The 25,079-nt window shown below is 42.0% G+C and overlaps 1 protein-coding gene across 5 annotated transcripts in view; it reads right to left on the bottom strand.

The window, feature by feature from the left end:
* Window positions 1–25,079, bottom strand: part of ABCC9 (ATP binding cassette subfamily C member 9) — a 71,179-nt gene that overhangs the window by 25,010 nt on the left and 21,090 nt on the right. For 4 of the 5 annotated variants that reach the window (XM_050324313.1, XM_050324315.1, XM_050324314.1 and 1 more), the window contains 17 exons: window positions 24,023–24,187; window positions 22,222–22,377; window positions 20,330–20,464; window positions 18,891–19,053; window positions 18,219–18,259; window positions 17,255–17,397; window positions 14,502–14,610; window positions 13,067–13,177; window positions 11,855–11,927; window positions 10,331–10,436; window positions 6,081–6,119; window positions 4,121–4,222; window positions 2,677–2,761; window positions 2,117–2,197; window positions 1,434–1,571; window positions 830–955; window positions 162–258 (listed from right to left, as the gene is read on the bottom strand). In XM_050324313.1, coding sequence (XP_050180270.1) covers window positions 162–258; window positions 830–955; window positions 1,434–1,571; window positions 2,117–2,197; window positions 2,677–2,761; window positions 4,121–4,222; window positions 6,081–6,119; window positions 10,331–10,436; window positions 11,855–11,927; window positions 13,067–13,177; window positions 14,502–14,610; window positions 17,255–17,397; window positions 18,219–18,259; window positions 18,891–19,053; window positions 20,330–20,464; window positions 22,222–22,377; window positions 24,023–24,187 — 1,870 coding nt within the window. The remainder of the gene's footprint in view (window positions 1–161; window positions 259–829; window positions 956–1,433; window positions 1,572–2,116; window positions 2,198–2,676; window positions 2,762–4,120; window positions 4,223–6,080; window positions 6,120–10,330; window positions 10,437–11,854; window positions 11,928–13,066; window positions 13,178–14,501; window positions 14,611–17,254; window positions 17,398–18,218; window positions 18,260–18,890; window positions 19,054–20,329; window positions 20,465–22,221; window positions 22,378–24,022; window positions 24,188–25,079) is intronic. The other variant, XM_050324316.1, reaches the window with a different exon arrangement.

Here is a 25,079-nt window from a genome sequence, read left to right as displayed (position 1 = left end):
TAAATAAATCATATCATAAACAGCTCAAAGTGTTGGACTTCCCAGTTATTACCAAGTGCCACCACCATCTTCATGTTTCATAGCTAAGAATTGCCAGCTATTCAAGGGAAAGGGAATGAAACATGGTAATAGATTAAATAAAGTGAAATGGTAAGACATACCCTCATCTTCATCTTCCAGCTGGGATTTGGATTCTCTGGGGTACATGGCCCTTCGGAGGGTTTTCCTCTCAAGAGTAGTCTGGTCAGCTTCCATATCCTGAAATAAGGAAATGTGTTTATTCAGTTAGAGCTTAGCTGTCTGCCACTGTGGCAGCACCAACAGTAACCTCAGAGAGAACTTCATTGGGATCCCTTTACTCACAGAATGGAAAAGCCACGGTATTTTAGGATTTAACTTTCAGAAAATCCTGCTTTATCCACCTACTCCCCTCTCTCTTTCTTCCATTCTTTCATTCCCTCTCTTCTGAAATGATAAAAACTTCAAAAATAGCCTTGAGAGAATCCTAAATGTTCCTGGCAATAACAGAATAAGAGATACCATGGCCCCACAAAGGATGAGCCGTTCACCACATTCCAAAAGGTGGTTTGGTCAATGGGTCCTTACAAACCACCCAAGGTGGATGTACCACACACTTCCTGCAAAACCTCTTCCAGTCCTTAAAACTTCTTACAGGTCATGCAGTTCTGCCCTAATTTAAAACTTCTTCAAGTTCTGTCTAGTTTAAAACTTCTTCTGACATAGTTTGGGGGTGGGTTGTTTTTTTTTTTAATTTAAATGAAAAATACTTCTTTCCAGAAAAGCCATCCTTGTCTAAATGTCTATTTACCTTTTCCAGTTCTTGATCCTGGCGATTCATCAGAGTTTTCCAGTGTTCATAGAGCTCAATATCCTTGTTCTGGATATCCTTTAGTGTCCCTTCTCTAAGCACCATTCCATCCTTCATTGCTATGATCTAGGGGAGAAAGCACCTGATAGATTTACTCAACAGCATGAATACCATAATTACTAACCTGGATCCTACAAGACATGTCTCAGTAGTGGTGATATTTCCATTATGTAAATTTCTGTGCCCATTTTATTGCACATTTTCTTGGTAACTTCTTACTTTTGTTGGCACAGCCCATAAACTGAAACATGAAACATCTTTAAGCCAAGCCTGGTGCACTTTGTAAAAAGCACGGACAAGACATAATAAGTAATAGCCCTGTTTGCAATCAAAACCAAAATTAACTTTGACTCAATGTCAATTGCAACATCTACATAAATAATGTGAAAATAAAATAGTTCTTTCACTCTAAAATCTGTATTAGTTAAGGAGGCAGTTGGCCACATGGCATGTGCAATTAAGGAGGGAATCTATTACAGAGAAAAATACTAATCCCATCAAGTGTAAGGGTGTGAACTTCAAGTGTGAGTTCTGCTTCTCTTACCCAGTCAGCATGTGGCAGATATTGTAATTTATGTGTCACCAGAACAAGAGTCCTCTTGTCTTCCTGCAGAAATTTCAAAATCCCTTCCTGCATTAAATGATCACTTAAGTGAATGTCCAGTGCAGAGAATGGGTCATCCTGAGAGGGAATCAAATTAGAAAATGTTAGGATAGGGTACAAGAGTAAGGCTTATTTCTAAAATATTATTTTAAAATTAGAAAGTGTCTAGGATTGCTAATGCTTCCTCTCTCTCTAATGACTAAGACCCAGCCAGAGCCTTCACTACAAAACAGGGAGCTGGAATCCACTGATCTTCAGTTCATAGCAGTGGACTCAGTTAATTTTTAATTAATTTAATTAATAACTTTGATGGGAAACCAGCACAGGAAAGTTAAAACAGAATTAGCAACTCTTCTCATTCCTCTAAACCAAACTGATCTTAACTTGGAGTTAAAAGAATCTGTTCTACTCTTCCAGGGTTAATCTGTGTAGGAAATCCCACCCCCATCAGTCTCCCAGTCTGTTTTGATGCTGCCTCTGGTGGCTGCTGATTTCCTACCTCTATAATTTGGATTTGGAGTCGAACACAAGTCCCTGTAGCTCTCCTAAATCTAACATAAATATATGGAATGGCAATTTTATTACTGACTTTCCCTGCCTCATGTGGAAAAGAAGAATCTTACCAAGAAGACAATGTTGGTGTTCTGATAGAGGGCTCGAGCAACACAGATTCTCTGTCGTTGGCCTCCACTTAAATTAATCCCCTAATGAGAATGATGGAGGAAAAATAGGCATCTTTGAATAAACAGCAATGACAGGCCTCCGGAAATGTGATTTTTCACAATTATACAGAGCTCCAGAAAAATATAAAAAGCTTCGTTAAAATGCTAATTCTGTTGATAAACAAGCGTAATCCTCATGTAATATCAGAAGATAAATTATTATTCACGGGTAAGTGTAAATTATGAAGAACTGCTCTGAGCACAGTAGGCTTTTTAGATTGAAAAATGTAACAAATGCAAGCATCCAATTCTGCATGCAAAATACAGGAGACTTTCCTCAAAAAAATCCCATTTGAGAGACAGCTGAAGAAGGAAAAAAGTTTTCAACATTTTTTTTGCAGTGAGCCTTGGTGAGTTACAACTATTTACCCGTCTGGCAGCCCAGATTTGTCCGGGTGACACCAGAGAGTGTCTTCTTAATAGAAAGACCAAGCAGGGATTAAAGCATTTGTGTTATTTACCCGTTCTCCAATTTCTGTCTGATCACCAAATGGCAGTAAGTCGATGTCAGGCTGCAGAGAACACGCGTCTGTAACAGCCTTATACCTGCAAAAACAGCATGGGCACCGCAATTATTTAACCAGCCACTTACTCTGCTGAAAAAAAAGAAAAATCCACTGCTAAGTTATTACAGCTCTGTGAGGGCTGGATAACTGCAGAAATTAGAAGGGCAAGGTGATTACTCAGCAGCTAATCCTGGAGCATCGTAAAAAAAATGTCATGTTTGTTAGAGATCTTTATTGACAACACTGCTTTTTAAAGATTTAATTGCTTAAATTATTGAGTAGGTTCCCCCCCATCACGGAGCTGTTTTCTTGGACTCTGGAGGGTTTAAAGCCATTTTGCAGTGAGTTATTATTCTCCCCCCACCCTTTAGGTGCCTCTTCATTTTCTTCACGGTGGTGTTACAGGACAAAGGGTCCTTGCAGTGATTCTGGTCTTGCCAGAACCAGGAAACAACTTGCAAAGCCTTGAAATTTGCTGTGAGATTTCTAGGTCCGTGGGGTATCACAGATGACCTGCCAATCGGCAGCTGGGGGTCAGACTATTTGAGTGGCATAATTCAGCCTTGCCCCTTTGAATCAAGTGAATTTAGGCTGATGGATGCAGTAGCCAAAGAATCTGGATCCTGAAACTTTGGGTGCTTCTCTGGATTTTGAGGTATTTGGTTGTGGTCAAGTTTTATCGACTCAGACTGGACTCATCCATCTTAACAAAGCACAGGCTGAGAGGAACGTGGTGTATTTTTAATAACTTAAAACAGAGAGGATGTTGCCTGATGAAAACATCAGCAATTTGTTTTCCTTGAAGTCCAGTCACTTTTCCCCCATTTCTTAACTGACCTTTTAGAAGGATACAAGAAGCTGGATAGGCACAATAAAAGCTGTGCACCTCATCTGTCACACCCCCTTCTCCTGTGCTTCCAAAGGAAGAATTAAGGTTATTCTCTTGCAGTGTTTTTGTAAAAAAAGTGCTCCAGTAACTGGATCACAGCAGGATAAGCACATAAACTCAGTGGAAACGTGCCTAGAATTCCCATTTCCAGAGTCCTCTGGCAACCTCAGGCTCCATGAAACAAAAAAACAAATATGTCAGTGGCCTCCAAAAGTGGGATTCACCTCACCTTGGAAATCCCAGATATGGCTTTCTCTGTATCCCAAGGAGAGCCACTGCCCTGTGTGATTTCTCACACACATCTTCTTGAAAGGCTCACTTAAACCAGAAACCTTCCTCTGAGGTGGATAAAATCAGGTTTACCAAAGCTCACCCCCTGGGCTTAATGGGCATTGATAGATATTTCTCCAAATCTACCAACTAACAACAGAATATGCCAAAAAAAAACCTCAAAAAAAAAAATCAAACAAAAAAACCACCTCTCTAAAAGGAGTTACCAAGTTGTTTTACCTCTGTTTGTTGAAAGGGCTGCCAAAGATGATGTTCTCCTCCACGGTTGCGTTCAGCAGCCACGGCTTCTGAGCTGCATAAGCCACGGAGTATCTGTTCCTACTGCAGGCAGATTCAGAGCATTAGCAAAAAAGCAAAGCAGCCACACCATGAAATGCCTGAGAATCAGGGGTTTTTTAAGGTTAATTTTATGAATGTGCATTCAGAGAAATACGGGGGAACACGTAAGCAAAGCAACTGTTACAAAAATGGAGGGAAGGATTTTAAATGAGATGCTTTTGTTAGAACAGCACCCACTCTCTCTCTCCCCTGATGGCAAAATCTACACTCCAGGTTGCATTCTATTCTCCTATAAATGGCTGGTACCTACCTCAATCTAGAAACTGCAATTTCAATCCAAAGGCAAATTATTAAATAGTAAAAATTATTATATTCTCATAAGAATAGTTACTTGGGGGTTTTTTTCCCCTAACATCAAAATGGATATGTGAAAAGACACTGTTCAAATGGCATCAGTACACTTCACTTGCTGCTTTTTTGAAGTTTCAGATTATTTTAGGTGGCCAAACACATAAAGTGGTTTTTCCTTAGTGGGTGATTTTTTACTTTCAGTATTGGAAAAGAGGACAGTTTAATACAGATTGGAAAGGAATCACTGCACTGCCCCAAGTATTTTTTAGACAACTTTTCAACATGTCTGCATACCTAATGACATGTTCTTTTCTTCTGGTTGTTTTGCCAATGCACAGCAGCAAAAGAGGTCGTGCAATGGCAGATATTTTTCTGAGATGCCCAAGGTGTGTGAGGAAGGAGGGGTGAGCTGGTGTCAGCTCACAGATCTGAACAGTTATCACAGAAACATGGAATCATAGAGCGGCCTGGGCTGGAAGGGACTTTAAAGATCATCTTGTTCCAACCCCCTGCCATGGGCAGGGACACCTTCCACTAGCCCAGGTTGCTCAAAGCCCCATCCAGCCTGGCCTTGGACACTTCCAGGGATGGGGCAGCCACAGCTTCTCTGGGCAACCTGTGCCAGGGCCTCCCCACCCTCCCAGGGAAGAATTTCTTCCCAATATCCAACCTAAACCTTCCCCCTGTCAGTTTGAAGCCATTGCCCCTTGTCCTGTCACTCCAGGCCCTTGGAAATAGTCTCTCTCCATCTTCCCTGTAGGTTCCCTTCAGGTCCTGGAAGGCCACAATTGAGTTCCTTCTCAGTCTCTTTGATGCTGTTTCTTCCAACAAAGCATTTGGTTAACTCTGTGTGCAAACATCTAGGATTTGCTGATGACAGAGAGGGTGCAGGGGCATGAGAAACAGCTGGTTAGAAGGCATCAGTAGTATCCCAAAACTCTGAGGAGTTTAAGCAGTTCAGGATGCACTAGTACAAAATATGCCCTCAGGATTAGCGGGCAGCAAATCCTGGTGTGTCTCCCAACCACAGCTCCGTGTGCCACTACTTGTCTGTCAGTCAGGACATGTTTTTAGTTCTGTTTGTCCTTCTTTTAAACCTGCAGGCCCCTTCCCTTGAGCCAGGGGGGGAGGCACTGCTTGATTTCAGCTCCCTCTGTGACCTGCTCTATCACACAGCCTGGGTTAGGCACGGCACAAACCCCACAAAACACACAAAACACACGGGAGGATCCACGTGATGATGTCTCCAATCCATCTAGAGGCCCTGCCTTGCACAACATGGAGCACACTCAACTCCCAGTGCTCTCAGGTGGGACCTGGGATCACTGGACATCTTTTAGACAAGACTGAGGTAGTGGTACAATGGCTGGAGAGGATTGGGATCCACTGGATTTAAAACAGTCTGTCAATTAATCCCATAGTAAACAGTTATCACCAACATGGCAAGAAAACAGAGATGGCTGAAGAGAACAAAGATGAAGGTTTGGGGAAATTCTGAAGGAATTAATGAGTGTATTAAGATACACTGAAAAAAAAAAAGAAATAATACCTTCTGGATGCTTCAAAAGAAGGTTCAGTTTCATTTACACTGTAAGTTACGGTAAATGACATTTAGTAAGCAAGAAATACAAAGAATAACAATTTGTGCTAGTTTTACACACAGGGAAACTGGAGTTAAGTACACATTTTAAGAAATCAACATAAGTTGGGGTTTTTTTGTTCTTGAAGGGAAAACAAACAAGGTCTTAGTAAAAACATAAAACTTTTCTAAAAACACAACAGTTTCATATCTATAACACACAGTGACAGAACAGGCAAATTACATTGTTAGAAAATGTATTAAAAATTAAAAGTGTATTGTAAAACCTATGAAAAATTAAAATATTAACATTGCCTGGGCATGTAAAAGGCTGACAAGCAATAACTTCTCCACACAGTTCTGCCAGTGACCTGCAAGAGCTGCCAGCTAATGTCAGATTTCCCCTGGAGCAAAGATCAGCTCTGCAGACACACTTTTGAATCAGAAGAGACCTTGAACCTGTTTACAGCACTGAGGCTGCATAAAGCACGGCATTACAAGGCTTTCCTTGGCAACCTCCACTTCTTAAGGATCATATCCTTAAGAAACTCATTCTGAAGAGCATCCAGTGGCAGCAACGACATGAACGATTTTGCAGCTCCCTCTGTTTGTTAATTGACTCAAAAACTGCGTTAAGGGCCTGGAATGGCAGCAAAAGCAGTTCTGGACCAGTGATGATGCTCATGTCCAGGCATGGTGATGCATCACTGCAAAGTCCAAAACATAGAAGAGTAACTTTATGCCAGGTAAATAGAAACAGGCATTGGAAGGGACTGGAAAACTGATATTAATGTATTATTTTCCTGACTTAAAAAAACACCACCAAAACCATGAACAAAATTCTCCTCCTCTCTCAGGCCTATGAATCCTCCAGATGAAATGTTTCACTGCTCAGGCAGAAATGTCTTCTTGACTGCTGGGATACCAGTAAATGTAGCTGCACTCATAAGGAGAATATCCAAGCCTAGAAAATTCTAATAGCAGTGTCCTTGTAATGCCAGGCTCATGTATTAAGCATCTTCCCAGAATTCCAGACCTGTGACCCAGCAGCACTCTGAGGACTTTGATCATTCAAACCTCCCAAAGTGCACAGTCTGTCTTTCCTTTGTGCATCAATTGTCAGAAAAGATACTGCATTGGAGAGGAGCAAGTCCTGCTGGTTCTCTCAGAAGTGTCAGGGAGCCACAAATTGAGGCTCAAAAGAGACATCACTTCACTAGAACTGGTCTCGTACTCAACAGAAGCTTTCGATCTTCTCTGCAGTGGAATAAAGTTACAAGAAAGCAAAAGCTGTAGTGTAACAAGAGATTGAAAAGGGGTTGGAAATTAGGTCAAGCCCAACAAAAAAAAAACCTCAATTTGCTCCATTCAAAGCCCCCAAACTTTTATCAGCAGGGCATAGCAGTGGTAGAGAAAGAGATAGTGCTTTCATGTACACATTTGGGAGTGCCCTCCGAACTACAGTTTAACAAAAACTGGGCACAAGTCTTGCAGGACCCCTTGCAAGTCAATACCAGATTTAATATGGTTGCCACTGGAATCAAACAGATTATCTGAATGAGCAAGGACTAATTTCTGAATCTTAGTTACTTGAACACTTCTTTGGTTAGAAATGTCATTCCATGCTTAGCTTGACAAATACACTTTAATTCTCCCAAATTATGAGTGAGATTTCTATGAGAACCCACACACCAATAATCCCATGAACGAACACATAGAAGACCTTGAAGTTTGGTTACGCTTTTATAGTGAATGATTTAAAATAGACTGAATCATCTCTAACCAGGCTGTGATCCCCTCAGCCTACAAAGTAAAAAGGGAGGAGAATGAAGGGATACAAAATCTCTGGGATACCACTGTGACAACAGAATGAACTACTTCCTCTGCTAATAAAGGCAAGAAATTTGAGGCAAGATGAGGACTGAGCATCTACACGAATTTTAAGCAGGAGTTCAGAGGAATTTAGTCCTGTCCCTGCAACCAGCCACAGCAGCACAGGGTAGTTATGCTGATTTTGGCCAAAGGATCATTTATCTGATAATTTATCCCTCCAGTGCCCACAATGTGGTTTCGGTGAGCTGCTCTTACTGTGACTGCAACCTGAGGGGAGCATTGCCTTTTCCCAACTTATCTTGTATCCCTTTTGACACCTGAGGACAGAACAGGCCACTTGTGAGGATCTGTTTAATGGTTCTCGTGCTTCCCGACCTTTTCACTCAGAATACAACAACCTGTTTGCACAGAAACCAGTCCAGTGCACAGAAAATGTGTAGTAAGGGAGGGATTTCCACTTTAGCTACTCTCTGCTTGGCAGTCTGAGAAGATGGTTCTGGCTGTTTGGCTTGGTGTGGATGAGGGGAATACCTGTCTCTGCATAATCCCCACAACTGTCCTAGTGTAGATTTCATATTAATAATTCAGATCTGAAACAAGCTCAGCTCAGTCACTGCATCCAGACAGCCTCAGATGTGCTACAAACCTTAGACAAAGAGCTGTTTTTTTGTGTGTCTAAGGTTTGTAACATAACTGAGACACGGCTCACATAAGTGGCAAGAACTGAGATCTGGCCCATAAGTCTTGCCCTGGCCAAGATCTTTTACAGAAAGATGCGCTAAAGTGCTTTTATTTCCCTAAGATGCCAAACCAGTGACAACCCTGGCAGCAGGACATGCAGCTCTTACTGCAGTCCCCATCCACAGCAACAGGGTGTTCAGATCCCAGTGCTGCATTGCAAGATCGCCCCAGCACAACCGGGGCTGAGATCTTATCCTTTATTACTGTTATTTTGTTGTTGTGCCTGAATTTGTGGGGGAATTCCCTGCATTCCACCCCTGGATCAGTAGCTGCGTTAGTCATGCACGTAGAAGCACATGGGAAGGGATTGAAGAGAGTAAATAGGACCTCCATTATGGTTTTGCAAAACAGAGGATCCACTTGGTTAAATACCTGAAGTATCCTTCTGTATTCATCTGTCTGCCAGGCAGTCTGAAATTACCAGCAAAACATAACCACGTTTGCATCAGCTACGTCACGGTACCAGTTAAAGTGTGCAATGAAAAGTAAAGCCTGAGGTGCTTCCTGAAACCTGAGCTGTTTGGTGATGCACAGACAACCGGCTGACAGCACGATCCTATCCCCTGGACAATGTGAAATTTTCATTTTTATTGTTGCTCATCGTTCATAACTATGAAACATTTAATAAAATGTCTCTAGTGTGTTTCTAGGATGTCTCACTTCTCTAATCTCCCTCAGGTTTCATATCTTTATCTACAAAAAATCCAAATCTTTCTCAACTATATCTTTGAAAACAAGTGTGAGAATCATTTCAAGGTACACCTTTACTTACCCCTGGTATTTTTTTCAAACTACTCAGAAAAACAATGCCTGACTGGGATGTAAAAACCTTCATTACGTGTCTCCAAGAAATTAACTGTGGTAAATCACATATTCTTCTTCCTTTAAAGCTTAAACTCAAAGTTAGTCTTATCCTGGCTCCAACTGTACCTGCTACTCCAGTGAGATCATATGTTTAGAATAGCACAAAGTGAAATATAGCTGGAGAGCAAAAAATACCATGGATATTAGCACAGGAAAAGCAGAAAACATCCAGCTTTCAACACTGCTCTAAGAAAAATATGATGAAGGAGGTTACCAGTCAAGGGATGGGGCAACAAAACATTGGCCTCTGTGACAAAATTCCCTCTTCCTCAGCCAAAAGTTAATGGAGAGGAGTTTGGCTTGGCAGTTTCAAGGAAACAGAGCTGATCTTTAAAATCAAAGAACAAGTTTTGGGGTTACTGTAAAGAGTAACAGAGACTTCCACAGGTGAGGCTTGATCCTGTACCAGGGAAGGAGAAAAGCAGTAATACGTGTTATCGTATCACTTTTTTTTTTTTCTGCCAGCAGCAGCACCTCTGAGTGAGAAATACATGCCTCTTTGATGATCTGAATTTCTATTCAGGTCATTTGCTAGGCTAATATATTAGATATTAATTGCCAGACTATTCCTTTTCCCCTTCCTTAGTCTGCTCTGCCTGCTCTGAACCGTGACAAACAACAGCGAAAACCCTTCTTAAGTTTGCAGGTGATGCATTCCAGAGAGGATCTGGGTGATGATAATCACTCAACATGCAGTTCTGAGGCACGAAGTTTACATTTCTCACAGTAAACCTCAACCTCCTCCTCCTTAAACACAGCAATTAAAAGCTATACAAACATACTTGCTCCAGTGAACTTTTCCCTCCAGCGTCTGCATCTCGCCCAATATAGCAAGGAGAAGGGAGGACTTGCCACAGCCAACTTGACCCACAATCATTGTCATCTGACCTATGATAATAAGAAAAACAGCAAAAGAACACATCTTCAAAAGAGGAAAGTCGATGAGGTGCAACTAGATCCAGGTGTGGAGCGTTTCTGAACTAGTTGGTTAAATTTGTTAGCACTTCCAGGGATGGGGCAGCCACAGCTTCTCTGGGCAATCTGTGCCAGGGCCTCCCCACCCTCTCAGGGTGGAATTTCTTCCTGATATCCAGCCTAAACCTGTTCTTTGTCACTGTGAAGCCATTCCCCCTTGTCCTGTCACTCCAGGCCCTTATAAATGGCCTTCCTTCCTCCGTCTTTCTTGTGGGTTCCCTTCAGGTGTTGGAAATTTTCCATATCTCTCTCCAGCTTGGAATATAAGGGTCTTACTCCTTCCAAAGGAGGTAAACTCTAGCTCACCCAGCTTGTGGAAGCCCTGGCCTTAGACTTTAAATTCCTTGCAGCAAAGGCATTCTACTGGTGCTGGATGTGGCACTGGGCCAGCACAAAGGAGTGTTCACCCCTGACTGTTCCATTTACTGCTGCATGGAAACAAATGATACAGACTTGGGGATTGCTCAAACAGCCATGTGGCATCAGCCTAAAGCAATAGTCTATTTTAAAACTAAGCACTTGATAGGCCATAAAAATAAAATATAAGGCTACTTAATAGCATCAAGTACCAATAGTGTTAGGTATTTCATGTTATTATTATTATTAGCAGTACCATTATTATTATCATTAATAACAATAATAGTAGAAAACAGTAGTTGTTACTTGTCACACTTGCTATGTAAGTTTTCCAAAACAAACCACTATTTTGTGGTTTTTTTATTCCACAGGTTTTTGCCTGTGGAACCCAAAGGCAAAAGACACTGAGGATTCAAGGAATTACAGGAACTCAGCTTGACAAGGACAAATTAATTGAAAGAGGAAATAATTGAGGTTTTCTTGACAGAAAAGCTGCATTTTCTGAGATGAAAATAGTTGTGAACTGGGAGACTATTATGTGGATGAATGGCAGGAAAAGTGCAAGACATGAGAGCTGTGTCCCTGGGCACCAACTGGTGGAAATAAGATACTGAATAAATTCACCCTTGGTTTGAACAAGTCTGGAGTTCTGTCTCTTTCTTTTTTTTTAATTTCCCTATTAAAAATATTAATGAATTTTTGCAACCATCTTTTTCGTATTTATTTTTACTCTTGACTTTGTTTGTACTCTTATCAAAACTGTATAAAGGTATGTAAACCTCCACATAATTTATCTAATGCTATTGCTATATGACCAATACAGGTCATGGCTTTGTATACATTTTTTAACTTTCATTTTTTTCTTATAAAAATCTAAAGGTGTACTTTTGTGCTTTTCACAACAGCAAGAAAAGGAATTAGTAATAACAGTTTGACATCACGTGTTTCATGTCTAAGGTGTGCTTTTGTCCTACCTGTTGGGATTCTAATGTTTATGTTGGACAGCGTAGCTAAGCCACTTCCCCATGAAAAGTATCCATTGGTCACCTACAAAACAATTACCACATGTCACATATATAAACACACAGGGGGAAAAATAGAATGGCTGGTTTGAATTTAAATTATGTCACTTAAATAAGTTGTACACACATACACACACACACACAAAACAACAAATCAAACAAAAAATCAACAAGTCAGGTTTTTAAAGATTGCCAAAGCCAGAAAAGCTTGTGAATAAGAAAAGATACATACACAAATATATATATTGTATAGAATGAAATAAGGGGATAATCTGGAATTGAACTCTACTAAATACTTTCACTCTGTCAAATACAAGACTAAAGAGGCATTCTTTGTACAGAGCACACTGAGTGGGGACACATGGTAAACATAACATAAAATAATATCATAATAAATGACAGGTCATAATATGGATCAAATAATCATAGAATGACTTGGGTTGGAAGGGACATTAAAGATCCTCTCGTTCCAACCCCTCTGCCATGGGCAGGGACACCTTCTGCTATGCAAGGTTGCTCAGAGCCCCATCCAACTTGGCCCTGGACACTTCTAAGGATGGGGCAGCCACAGCTTCTCTGGGCAACCTGTGCCAGGGCCTCCCCACCCTCATAGGGCAGAATTTCATCCTAATATCCAACCTAAACCTGCTCTCTGTCAGTTTGAAGCCATTCCCCCTTGTCCTGTCATTCCAGGCCCTTGGAAATAGTCTCTCTCCATCTTTCCTGTGTGCTCCCTTCAGGTCCTGGAAGGCCACAATTAGGTCACCCCAAAGCTTCTCTTCTCCAGGCTGAACATTCCCAACTCACTCAGCCTTTCCTCATATTTCCATCCCTTTAATCACTGTGGAAGCCTCCAACAGGTCGGTGTCAACTCAGAAGTTTTGATCTTTATTCTAAGATTGAATGAGAACTGTAAGAAAGGACAGGTTGATCAACCTCTGTTAATTCCTGCCCGTCAGATATTCTAAGCTCTTCTCCTTTATATTCATGACAGGGATCACTATAAAGTCCTGGCCTGAAGCTAAATCTTCTCACTGCACTTCTGGCTAAAGTGCTGACACATACAGGGGAAAATCTGAAATAGCAGCAGCAACTGGGCACTATCAGGGGCTGTTTCAGGAGGAGCTGCTCCTCATGAAGAACAAGAGGATGTTTTCAAACCACCTTGATGGCAATGTCATCAATCTCCACGGGTCGTGTCTGCTTCCTTGCTGGCTGCTCATAGCCTTCAAGCTGGTACCTCAAGGGCTGCCTCCTGTTGATGGCCTTGGTGTGCTGCACAGGGAAGTGAACACAGGGGAAAAGTTGGAATCCTCAGGAGAAGACAGCATTTGGTTCCCTGTAAATCCCTTTCTTACCACTGATACCAGTTCAAAACAAGAAGCCAGTGTGTGATAATAAAGAGACCCTGCTGTCATGCACACAGTGTAATGCTTTAAACACTTCTAACTGAAGCACAGAAAATACCTGATTTTTTTGTTGTTTCCCATGCAAAACCACCCCAAATTTCCCCTCTCACCCTCCTCTGCCCTACCTGAGGCAGCTCCAAGCAAAGCTGTGTCACTAAAAGTGTGATGACGTGCTGAGTTACCAGTTAGTTCTTGGAAGCAGAATAGCTGCAGGAGTGGGAAGCAGGTCAGTTTAGCTTGTGCAGAGCACCTTCCTGAGGGATAATTGTGATTTTGGAGCCAGCTCTATTCGGAGCTACCTGTGGTTATTTGTAAGCACCTCTGTATCGAGCTAAATCAACATAATCTTAGTGATTCCTTACAGCTGGACTATATTTCATTATTGATTTAACTTTTACAGACACTGCCTTCATTTTTCCCTTTCCCCATCATCTATCTAGACTTTGTCTGTCTAGAGAAACAAGAAATGCTGTTCAAGTTGGCAAAATAATTTAATTCAGTTCAAAGTCAAACTTATCTTTGTGCTAGTCCTTTCTTTCTGTTGCTGTCTTCAAGATTCAGTCACATTTCAACTTGTATAATCAGTTTGAAAGACCTGAAATATCTGGCTTTTTTTAAAATGTCAAAATGAAAGAAAAAAACCCAAACAAACAAACAAACAACCTTTTCCCAAATCATCTCCATTGTTTTGTTTTTTTCTGTTCTCAAATTTTACTCAAATTCACTGTATGTTTAGCACTCCAGAAACTGCATTTTGGATTTAATTGCTATTTCACAAAGTTTGGCGTGGTTTTTCCCACCTCCAGTTATGAATTTCCCAGAGCAGGAATTGCTCCTATCTAAGCATGCCCAAGACACAATGGGATGTAGTGGGAATAAACAGCACAAAGCCCATAACCACAGGGAATCCACTTGGGGCTTTTATAAAAACTGAGGAGCATTAATTTGAACCATGAGCAAATGTCTTGGTGTGTTGTGGGATTTTTATTATTACTGGTACTTCAGCAACGCTTATATGTGTTTGGAGACCCTTTATATCATAGAAACACAGAGATTAAGACATAGAAGAGACAAAATTGGTCAATATTAGTCAGGCTAGAAGCCAAAACTCCCGAGATTTATCAGCTCAGCCACTGGTCTTGCATGGGGCTACAGGGCTTTGAAATTTGGTGTCATAAACCAGAACTTACAAGTCCTGTGTGCTTCTTACAGGATTCATAAGGTACAGAGCTGTCCCCCCCTCTCCAGCTGTCGTCTCCAATCTCATCACTCAGGAGAAACTCATTCAGCTTCTGGACACTTGAAAGAAAACAGGACAGTGAGTTGCACAATCCCAGGTTTCCATGAGTGTAATCCCATTTTTGTGCAGCAGCGTTTATCAGAAATGTTCCAAAAGAAGTTCCTGGGACACTTTCACTTTCCTCTCAGACTATCTGCCACTCTGATGGCAAATGAAAATTTATGTGTGTGGAAGAAGGACAGATGAAAATAATCAAACATCGCTCTGGTAGCTGGGAATGAAGAGCAGGGCTGGTCATGTGGGTGCCAAGGGAGCTCTGTGGGAATGGTTTCAATCTCTTCTGGGCCTTTCTCATGACTACACACAGTCAGGGTGTAAAAATGAGTCATCCACCCACCTACAACCTCTGGAAATGCCAGTGCAGTAGGTGCTTCCTGACACAGCTTCTGCAGGGATGGAACAAAGCCACTCATTGATCACAGCGCAGCTCTGTGACTTTGCAAAAACCAAAATCAAAGTGTATTGGGCCAGAGACCGGGAAAGCAGGAGGACATATGCCTTCAGATCAGTGATTTGAACACTGATCTGCAAATGGGAAAGTGGTCCTGTCTCAAGGTCCACCTGCACATTTCATGATAAATTATCAACACACGTTCGAGCCACAGAGATGCAGGTTGGGGAGAAAGCACTGCTACTTGTCATTATTTCCTCCTGGCAGTGTTCCTGTTTCTACCTCCTCTTTTGGAAGGAAAATTCATGTCTCTAACCCCCATGTCAGAATTTCATTCTTCATAAAGGGCACCAAGCAAGAACTTATTTTTTTGTGGAATATCAGAGACCTTGCTCTGATCATGAGCCCAAGGAAACATCAACCCCTTTCTTCAAATTTAAATGAAGTACCCTCAAAAGTTTTCAAGGCACTAGAACTACTCTTGAATATAAAACTGAAATTCTGACCAAAGCATAAGCACTTAATCATAAAACAAATGAGCAGACACTCATCTATGTATCTGATTGAGGACAGAGCCACGGAGTGGCCAGGCACACATTTTTCATTCTTCGCTTGGGGGACATGATGTTCATGGGAGAAAGATGTTAGGAAATGAGTTTGCCAAAGGATACAGTTTGTTTTGGCAAATATGGTCCCTAAATAGTGTCCTGAGGAGTGGCCAGCAGTGTTAAGGAAAATGTACACACCATTTTGATATTAGGGCTCTGCTAAACATAGTACAGAGATGTAGAGGCTTGGATGATTTATAGAGGAGCCTTGAGATTTTCCAGTACTCAGAAATCCTTTTCAACCTAGGGAAAATGTCTCATGTGGCCCTGCTGCTGCTTTGACAAAAATAAACCCTCTTTAATTATTTTTGTTTTTTGAAGTCAGTGTGGTGCTGGCAAAGGACAGCTGGGGAGCCTGAAGTCCCTTTGACTGCTATTTGTCATTATGGTTACCCACCAAAGAGAGGCAGTGACATCAGCAATGCAACACCTCCCTCAGTCTGGGCATGAGGGAGTGATGCTTCTGGGTGGGAAGGTTAGTTCTGTCCTCACATCCTGCAAGTGCTTGGCATCGGACACACTGCTGCCAGTCAGGTGCCAGTTTGTGCCTCCTGGGACATCCTGGCAGTGTGTAGGTCTGCAAACTGCCCTGTGACCGTGACTCTGTCCGTGCAGGCCACTGGCACAGCAGCCAAAAGCCTGAAATTTGACTTCCTACCAACCAGCTCCCTCGAGATCAAGTGCTTTATAGCCCAGCATGAAGGAAGCTGTTCTGTTGGGCTATTTTGCAGAAATAAAGTGCCTGGAACACGTCAGCCAGGACATTGCCAAATTCTCACTGAAAGCCCAGTGCACCCTTTGTGGAGGTAAAGTCTCTCTTTCTGGCTTCAGCAGGGCCAGTCTTGCTACAGAGCTTCACACCAGTCTCTCTGTAGTGACAAGAGCCCAGAAAGTTCTAAATGAGAGTGATAATGAGTGGCCACACTGTGAGCAGAGGAGCATTGCCCAAGGAAGGACAGTGCAGCTCTGAGTCTGAACTGCCAAAGGCAGTGAAATCATAGAAAGAATGGATCATTTATAATCACAGAATCAGAGAATGGCCTGGTTTGGAAGTGACCTTAAAGAGCATCTCATTTTAACCCCCTGCCATGGGCAGGGACACCTTCCACTATCCCAGGTTGCTCAGAGCCCCGTCCAACCTGGCCTTGGACACTGCCAGGGATGGGGCAGCCACAGCTTCTCTGGGCAACCTGTGCCAGGGCATTCCCACCCTCACAGGGAGGAATTCCTTCCCAATATCCAATTTAAGCCTCCTCTCTGACAACTTGAAGCCATTCTCCCTTGTCCTGTCACCTCAGACCCTTGAAATAGTTTCTCCCCATTTTTCCTGCGGGCTCCCTCCAGGTCCTGGAAGGCCACAATTAGGTCACTCCAAATCCTTCTCTTCTCCAGGCCAAACAATCCCAACTCCCTCAGCCCTTCCCCATATCAGAGGTGCTCCATCCCTCTGACCACCTGGGTGGTCTCCTCCGGACTCATTCCAACAGATCAACGCCTTTCCTGTGCCGTTTCTTCGTATCATCCAGTAAAATGAACTGCTTACTCTGATTTCTCTCACATCTTTGAACACCTGAGTCCCACATCTTAACTCCTTATTACTGAACTAGGTGCCAAGGAGCTGGTGAAAGCAGAAGGGCCACTCACCTTACGATAGCCTTGACTGCAAACCGAACCACGGTGGAGAGCAGGAAGAGGGGAGTGACCAGGATGTGGAACAGGGACAGGGATGCGAAGGCCTGGGCAGGCTGCAGGGGCTTGTCGTTGGTGTAGGCATAGGTCACAAAGGTCTGTCACACCAGGGAAACAGCAGGTCAGGACAAGGGCTCTCCAAAAACAGGGGCAAGGATAGCAAGCAGAATATTTTTCTCGGCTATACATGCACCTCAGTTTAAATTTTTAACCTTGCCCACAGTTTCAGGAGGTTTACACATTTAAGAATGAGGAAACTTTTCATTGTTCCATCTAGCTTTGTAGTTGGCTTCAGGCTTTAGAGGAAACACATAACTCAGAAAGATCAGTGAGAATCTAGCAAATCTTGTGGGTATGTTTCTACCAATTCTGATACCCACTCTCACCATACTCTCAGTAACGCCCTCAAAATGTGGTCTGTGAAAACCCCACACTCCCTGGCATGCCACAGCTCCTCTAGTGCTTGAGGTTCAGATTTAAACCTGGCCAGAGCACAGGCACTTATTCCTCCTTAAACAGCAGAGTGCCCTTTCTTGAAAACTGAAATGTTGGCTTATAATGCACTTAATGCTGAAGAGACAAGCAAAGCCACCCAAAATCCCTTCAGAAAAAGAGCTTTTCAAAAGGGGTCACCTTTCAAATTGTAATGATTTTTTCTTTCTTTCTTTCTTTCTTTCTTTCTGATGGTAAAAAAAATAATATTTCTTTTTGGTTTTACCAATCCACACTCTGGGAATGCACACTCCCAGTGTCATACTCTCCTCCAGTTAACAGGGGCTCATTAACTCACCTTCTGGCTTTATGAGGAATAGGTGCTACAATAACAATGGTGTCCATTCTTTTTTTTCTACACACCCCCTCCCTCCTTTTCTCCACCTTTTATAAGGAAAAGTTTAAAAATTAAAACCCCATATCTTACTGCAAGAACAGCTGCTATTGGTATGGCTGCATTCATAAAAACTGGGAAGGAAAAACAAAATAGGTATCAGATTATATGAAATAAGAAAAAACCCACAATTTTACAGTAAGTGTGTGACACCAGAAGAATCCAGTTTCTTGGATTTCCAACTCAAGCCATTAAAACTCCCAAAGGAAAATTACTCTGCAGGAAGAAACTTCCTTCCATGGTAGTCAGAGATCTTAAACACACCAGCAAATGAGCCAGGGAATTCTCTCATCTGTATATTCCAGTAAACTCAGAGAAGAATTATTATGTGCACAAATATTATGCAACACAACTAAAACAGTACCCTCTCAACTCTTCTCCATTACACAAAACACACTTTCTTTCAGACACTGACTTGTCTTTGCTGCAATCAGAGCTGCTAATGTGTAATGTCATAATGAAGGTAGCAGAAAACTCACTACAAAAATAAATCAACAAGACATACTCTATCTTTTCAAGCTTCTGTCTTATATATATATATATATATATCTCATTACTTTTTATTTTAATCACATTACACTCCCCAAAAAAAGTGTCACAGGCACAGCTGGGTTTTGCTTTAGCTGAAGTCAGGAGGAATGCTGACATCCTGAAGATCCTGAAGAACAGGATCCATCTCCAAGCAGTAAAAATAAAGTCACTTACTAGAAAGGGACGTATGAAGTGCAAAGGTTTTGAGACTGGTGAGTTCCTTCATCCTCGTTTCCTCCACGCTCTTACAGAATATGTGCTCCCAGGCATACAGCTTTAACAGCTTAATGCCTTTTAGGATCTCGTTGGTTTTCTTTAATCTCTCAGTAGAATAGTCCTTCATTTCAAAAGAAAACCAGGATAAGAAATTGGTAATGAGTCTGTAGTCTTAATGGGAATGTTCTTTTCCCTTCATTTCTCTTGGAAAATTCATTAAAAATGCACAATTTTGTTTGTTCGTGATTTTGTGCAGGGGCCATACTTAGAAAAATAATACAAAATTCCAGGTTCTTTGGAGATGATATTAAAATGGTTACAGCCATGAGAGGAAATTAAGTGACCCTGTTCTGCAAAGCAAAATGACCCGAAGCATCCCAACCCTTCAAACAGTGGGTGAAGCTCAGGGAGGGGGATTAGTGTGCCAGCAGTGTCCATAGCAACAGATAGAAGACTAAATGTGTGTATTTGCTACACAAGATTTATACTGGGATCCAAACAGACCAGTCATGAAAATAGATGAATTATTTATTGATATATTTAGCTAATTGCCCCTCAGCAGAGAGCAGTAACCATAAGGTCTGGTAAAATCATACATTTTGGAAAAATCATAATCCAAAAGCTGTTATGAATCAGGGGAAGTCAGAAAAGAGCAATAAGAAAGATTCAGACTATTTCTGAAATCATGTAAAGATAAATCCTATGTGCAGTTTGTACAGATTGTACAAATTGGCACAACTCAACAGGATTGAAGCCTGATGGAGACTGGATCCATGTGTGTATAATTTGGTCACTGAATATTAAAATAAAAAGGATCTCTAAATATTTGACAACTTAAACATCAAAAGTTGACTTAAAAAGTTCAAGGTTCACGACAATAAAGTTAAAAATTAGACAAAGTCCCAGAAAACATTTCCAACTGGTGAATTAAATTAGACAGCAAAACAAACTTGCAGCCCTGAAGAATGCAAAATAGATATTAATGCAGCAGTGCCAGCTGATTTGTAGAGAATACCAAAGCTTGGGGTGAGAGCAAAAAGTCTGTTGTGCACATTCTTTAATATTTCCTGCTATAATTTATCGGTCATTTGTACTCTTTGCTGACATCCTATGAAATACAACGTCTGAGTGTGGGAATAACACCCTTCTGTGGAGCTGAATTCAGGCAAAATTGTCCTAGTTGGGTTAAAAATGCTCTTTGCAGAGCAGGCAGGTCAAGGCCCACCTACTTTTTTTGGGAATCCCCTCTGACAAAGGTGAGGAAGGAAGAGACACTGAGCCACAGAGGAAGATGGGACTAAGGGATGTTCACTAACTCCAGGAACAGAACCCAGAAACCCTGATGCCTCAGTATTCTCATTCCTGGACCACAGATGCCACTGAAATAATTTACTTACAAGGGTGCTTTTCTGAGCCTCAGCCAACTTTGTAGCTATGAAATACTGCATTGGAGCTAAGAGCACGATGACTGCAGCACCGACCAAGGCACTCACTCCCAGCAAGTTGTAGAGTAGGATCACACCCATTATTATCTGTCAAGAAAAAAAGAAACAACAACAACATAGGGTGGGAAAAAAAAAGTAGATTTCAATATGCCAGAACAGTACCAAGAAGAAAAATATTTGTTCTTCTAATAAACACTTAAATGGTTCCTAGGAATGGGCTGAGCACACACTTCAGAAGGTCACGTTTGGAAAGTGTGGGAAATAAACCCAGAAGCCTTTATTTTTGACATTAACTAAATAGTTTGTGTTACTGCCTGGTAGTTCTAATCCAGGCTGGGTTTCCACAGAGCTGAAGGAGCACTAAAATGATGGTGCCTGCCCCGAGGCATTTCAGAGAGTTGCTGGCCTCCAGTCTTATTTACACTAGAGCTCCTTACATCACTCTGGGAGCATTCAGAGGTTCTTAGGGCTGCCTTGGATCACATTTGCATTGTCTCATAGTGGTCCTCCATCTCAAACAGGCACTGAAGCATGAAGCAGATGTGCTGGAAGTGACACAACCTGAGCTTGTTCATCGATACCATCTGTAGGAAAACACCAACACACTGCCTTAGCCCAAAGAGTGTGGGGACACTTCCCACAAAGGTTACCTGGGAATGGTTGTGATGCAACTACTGGGATTCTGGCTCCTCAGTTAATACAAGCTCTACTACTGAAGTATTTTTACTAGAGGCATACAGAACTAGTTGCCTATCTCATATTTTTATCTCTTAAACAAGTCAGTTCTGCCTTTAAACCTCCCTTCTTATTACCCAATCAGAAGTAAGAATCAATGCAAGTTTAACATTTTCAAAGCAATATTCAGCTTTTCAGGCTTCTGTGCTGCAAGTTCTCATACCCAGAGGCCGTTTTCTCAGGGAATAATAAAAGGTTGCAGGCAGCAATTTGCACATGGTGTAAACTGAAGCCCTTACTTGGGCCCTGATTCTGCAAGGAGTGTTTGCCCAGGATATCAGGCCATAATTGGTGGATGAGCAATGTATTTTCTAGGATTCACCCTGATCTTCACCAGGGTATGGCTAAATCTGATCACACCGGATGGATATAAGTTCAGTATTTGCTATAAGCAAAACAGTCCTAACACATTTTCCAGAGTGGAAAAGCATTCATAGGAAACACAGCTTAGTTTCTTCCAACTCCTTTTTTTCCCCTAAAAAATAGTCAATCGAGGTATTAAAAAAAATATAAAATACTTATAATAAGAGTTGCTTCTATCTCTTTTTAAAATTCTTTAATGTCAGTGGGAACACCAACAGGTAAGGACAATGCCAAACCCACCCCAAGCTAAAATTCTGAGGATGCTACAGGAGTCCAAGCTTCGTGGAAAACCAGCATGTCTTAGTTCATTAAGGCAATTGGCACTTTTGAAGATTTCTTTCAGACTGATAATTTTAACCTTTCCTTCCCACAGGTCTGCCTGTGGTTCTTTCCCAGCCTTTTTAAGGTCCAGATGTGTACAGTAACTAAGGTTTTTTAGAGGGGAGCTCCTCTGAGCACCGTCAGTGCTGCTGGCGGTCACGGAGAAGGATGCAATTGCTTTTTGCTCCTGCCACAAAACTCAGCTACAAGAGGACACTGCAAAGAGCAATAATGAGCCCTGTCAGATGCCTGTGCTGCTGCCATGTGGCAGAAATAAAAGCAGTGGGCCACATTCCTGCTTATTTGTCTTCTTGGGAAATGAGCATGAAGACCACGTTCCCCTCTGGGTTTTGTAGCAGTCTCACAGACCCTTCCCAACCAGGTTGAAGGATCCCTGAAATGAGGTCCTTTCTTTGATGCTCTACCTGAACAGGCATTGCCCACAGATTGGGGCACAGGAACAAGAACCACATCAGCTGGTTTGTTTCTATGGCAACCAAGTTGTTGATCTGTCCCAGCGTCATCTCTCCCATGGACAAGTTGGACGTGGAAAGCCTCAGGATCTTATTGTATATCATTGCCTGTAGGAGAGGAATAAAATGGAAGATAATAAAATGGTGTAGTTATGAAACAATTCTGGCAGCAGGATGGTTCAAACTGCAGCATCAGCCTTGGCCTAAGACAGCCCTTCTCCCAGTCTCTCACCTGGGACAGAGACAGATGGAGACAGAGGGAGAGAAAGCACAGAGAGAGAGAACTGGCTTCAAAAAGCTCCAATTCCTCTCAAAAGATTTGTTGCTTAATGCAGACCTAAAATAGAACAAAACGGCAACAAAGCATTCAAAATTTAGGAGACTGGCCAAAGATATTTTTATAATAAACATTTGGTGAGCCTGCTTTTCTGTGACACTCTCTCTCTCTCTCAAAGAGACCCTTGTGCCTGAAAAGATTGTTAAACTTACGCTGTGAAGTTTTGATTGGGGGGGTATGGATTCCTTTGGCTTTCTCTCCTTTACCTGGCCACCTCTTTCCACAAAATTTGTAGGAGCTTAACAGGGTTTTGAATTAATCAGGGTTTATATCTACTGGACTTTTAAAGACAAATATTGTTAGCCCAATTCACAGTGGTGACCAAATATCAATCACTGCAGCTCCAAGGAAGTTTTTTCTAAATAATTTGTCCTCTTCGACCTGTTTTGTCCAATGTAGATACTGTAGAATTAATCAGAGATGTCTACAGGCTGTGGTGAATTACATCAGCTTCATATCACAGAATATTCTGAGTTGGAAGGGACCCACAAGGATCGTCAAGTCCAACTCTAAAGTGAATGACCTGTACAGGATTGATCCAACAGCTGTGATGTTATTAGCACCAACTGAGCTAATATGCTCCTAAGAGTCCCCATTTTGGCAAGTGGGAGTGACAAAAACATGAGGAAATAACCAGGCACTCTTTCTTCTCCAAGTCTGTACCTGCATCTTATCCTGGGAGAAGGCAGAAAACGTTTGAAGCAGCTACAACAGTCCCAGTGAGCAGAAAAGCAGCAGCTTCCACTCTGAGCTGATATTCCCATGGTTAGTTACATCTGGCAAAACATCAGTTCCTGCTACTGCTGCCTGTGGAGTTTGGTCTGGGAGAGCCCTGCTACAACCCACCCACGTGCTGAGCCGGAGCTGCTGGCCTCAGTCCATAAACACAACTGTCACAGGGGGTTAATGGATGCTGGGTTTGCAGACACAGCTCTGCAGATGAATCACTCCCACCCCATCCCACAGGGCTCTGTGCAAAAGGGCATAAATATCCAGCATCACCACTCAGGGCACACGGACAAGGTTCCCACAAAACGAAGATGCTTTGCAGATGACTCTGTTCACAGCCAGCAAGGGCAAACTCGTAAGGGAACGAGCAAAGCAGATGCAGGGCTGAAATGACGCTGCTTATATCCTTCCTCATCTGCAAAGATGTGTTCTTACAAGCACACAGTGAGTGTTAAACTTCTACAGGTTAGTTTTTTTAGCAGAAAGAATCGCTGCCAACCGTTTGGCTGCGTCGGCGATGCTGCTTTGCCCAGTTTTCTGGGTAAACAAAGCCCAGAAACACAGCCTGTGTCTTCTCCCAAACCATCATTAGCTCAGCCCTCAGATAAAGAACGAGACAAATGAGATGGAAGCACAAAGCTGAAGCTGCTGTTCAGGGAATTTTTTTGGCAGGACGTCTTTGCTCACCAGCAAGGCACCCCGCAGGTTGATGCCGGTTTCTGTGGTCACGTAGTAGGATGCCTGCAGGAACGTCCTCTGCAAGATGAGGGCCAGGAAGAGAAGGACTGCCAAAACATAAACGTTCCTGAGGAATTCCTCCGAGGAAAGATAGGAGTTGGATGGATCCTTCACCTAAAAGAAAGGAAAAAAGCCATTTGAGTACCATCAGAGGGATTGTGTTTTCTTCAGAAACTGGGAACAAGGAAATTCAGTCATTGCATTAAAATGAAAAATATTGATGGTGTTATGGGAAAGTTATCAAAATCAGATTTCTCACTGTCCTAGATAACAAAATTAAATACTCCACTCATGTTTCAAAGACTTAGGATCTCAACTTCTAGCAGTTCTAAAATGATCTGGTTTTAGCTGGCAAGTGACAGTAAGTTCCCCATGTCTGCCTTGCCTTTAGTTTCTCCATCAAATTCTGGTGACTTGGAGCATAGAAATGCTAGTCAGTACAAAATAAAGCTCATTCCACTTGTGCCACAAAGGAAATATTTTTTTATTATATGGGATTACTTATCTTGCATACTATGGAAACAATTCCTTCCAGAATTAAAGTCTAGGATACCTATGAATACTGAATAAAACAATGCCAGTAATCCACATAAAATGAGGTTCTGATGCCTCAAGAGGGGAGAGAAAAAAATCTTGTTTAAATCACTTTATTTGTTTTCATTTTCTAGCTTTTGTGTTCACTGTTCTGCTCTGTTTAAGGCAGTAAAGGAAACAAATGTACCAAAATACTGCAAGAGGGACTGTTCCTTTGGTATTTCCGATCCAGCTGGAAGCAGGATGTACTGGAATTCTTAGGGAGATTTAAAAAAAGAAGAAGAAGAAGAAGGAAAAAGCCTGTTTTACTGAAATACCCATCCTGATTCTGAGATGAACATTTTGGGCAGTATAGGAAAGCAAACCGCTTTCCCCAGACTCCTTGAAACAAGAGTTGTTTAAGTGCATGATTGGTCAGATAAATATATTTTAAAACCCTTCACATTCTGATGCATCAAACCTCCCCATGTTT

The sequence above is a fragment of the Myiozetetes cayanensis genome, unplaced genomic scaffold, assembly GCF_022539395.1.
Source record: "Myiozetetes cayanensis isolate MyiCay16 unplaced genomic scaffold, myiCay2020 scf3, whole genome shotgun sequence".
Taxonomy (NCBI): domain Eukaryota; kingdom Metazoa; phylum Chordata; class Aves; order Passeriformes; family Tyrannidae; genus Myiozetetes; species Myiozetetes cayanensis.
The sequence above is the reverse complement of the archived record's forward strand: the minus strand, read 5'-3'. Positions and strand labels throughout refer to the sequence as shown.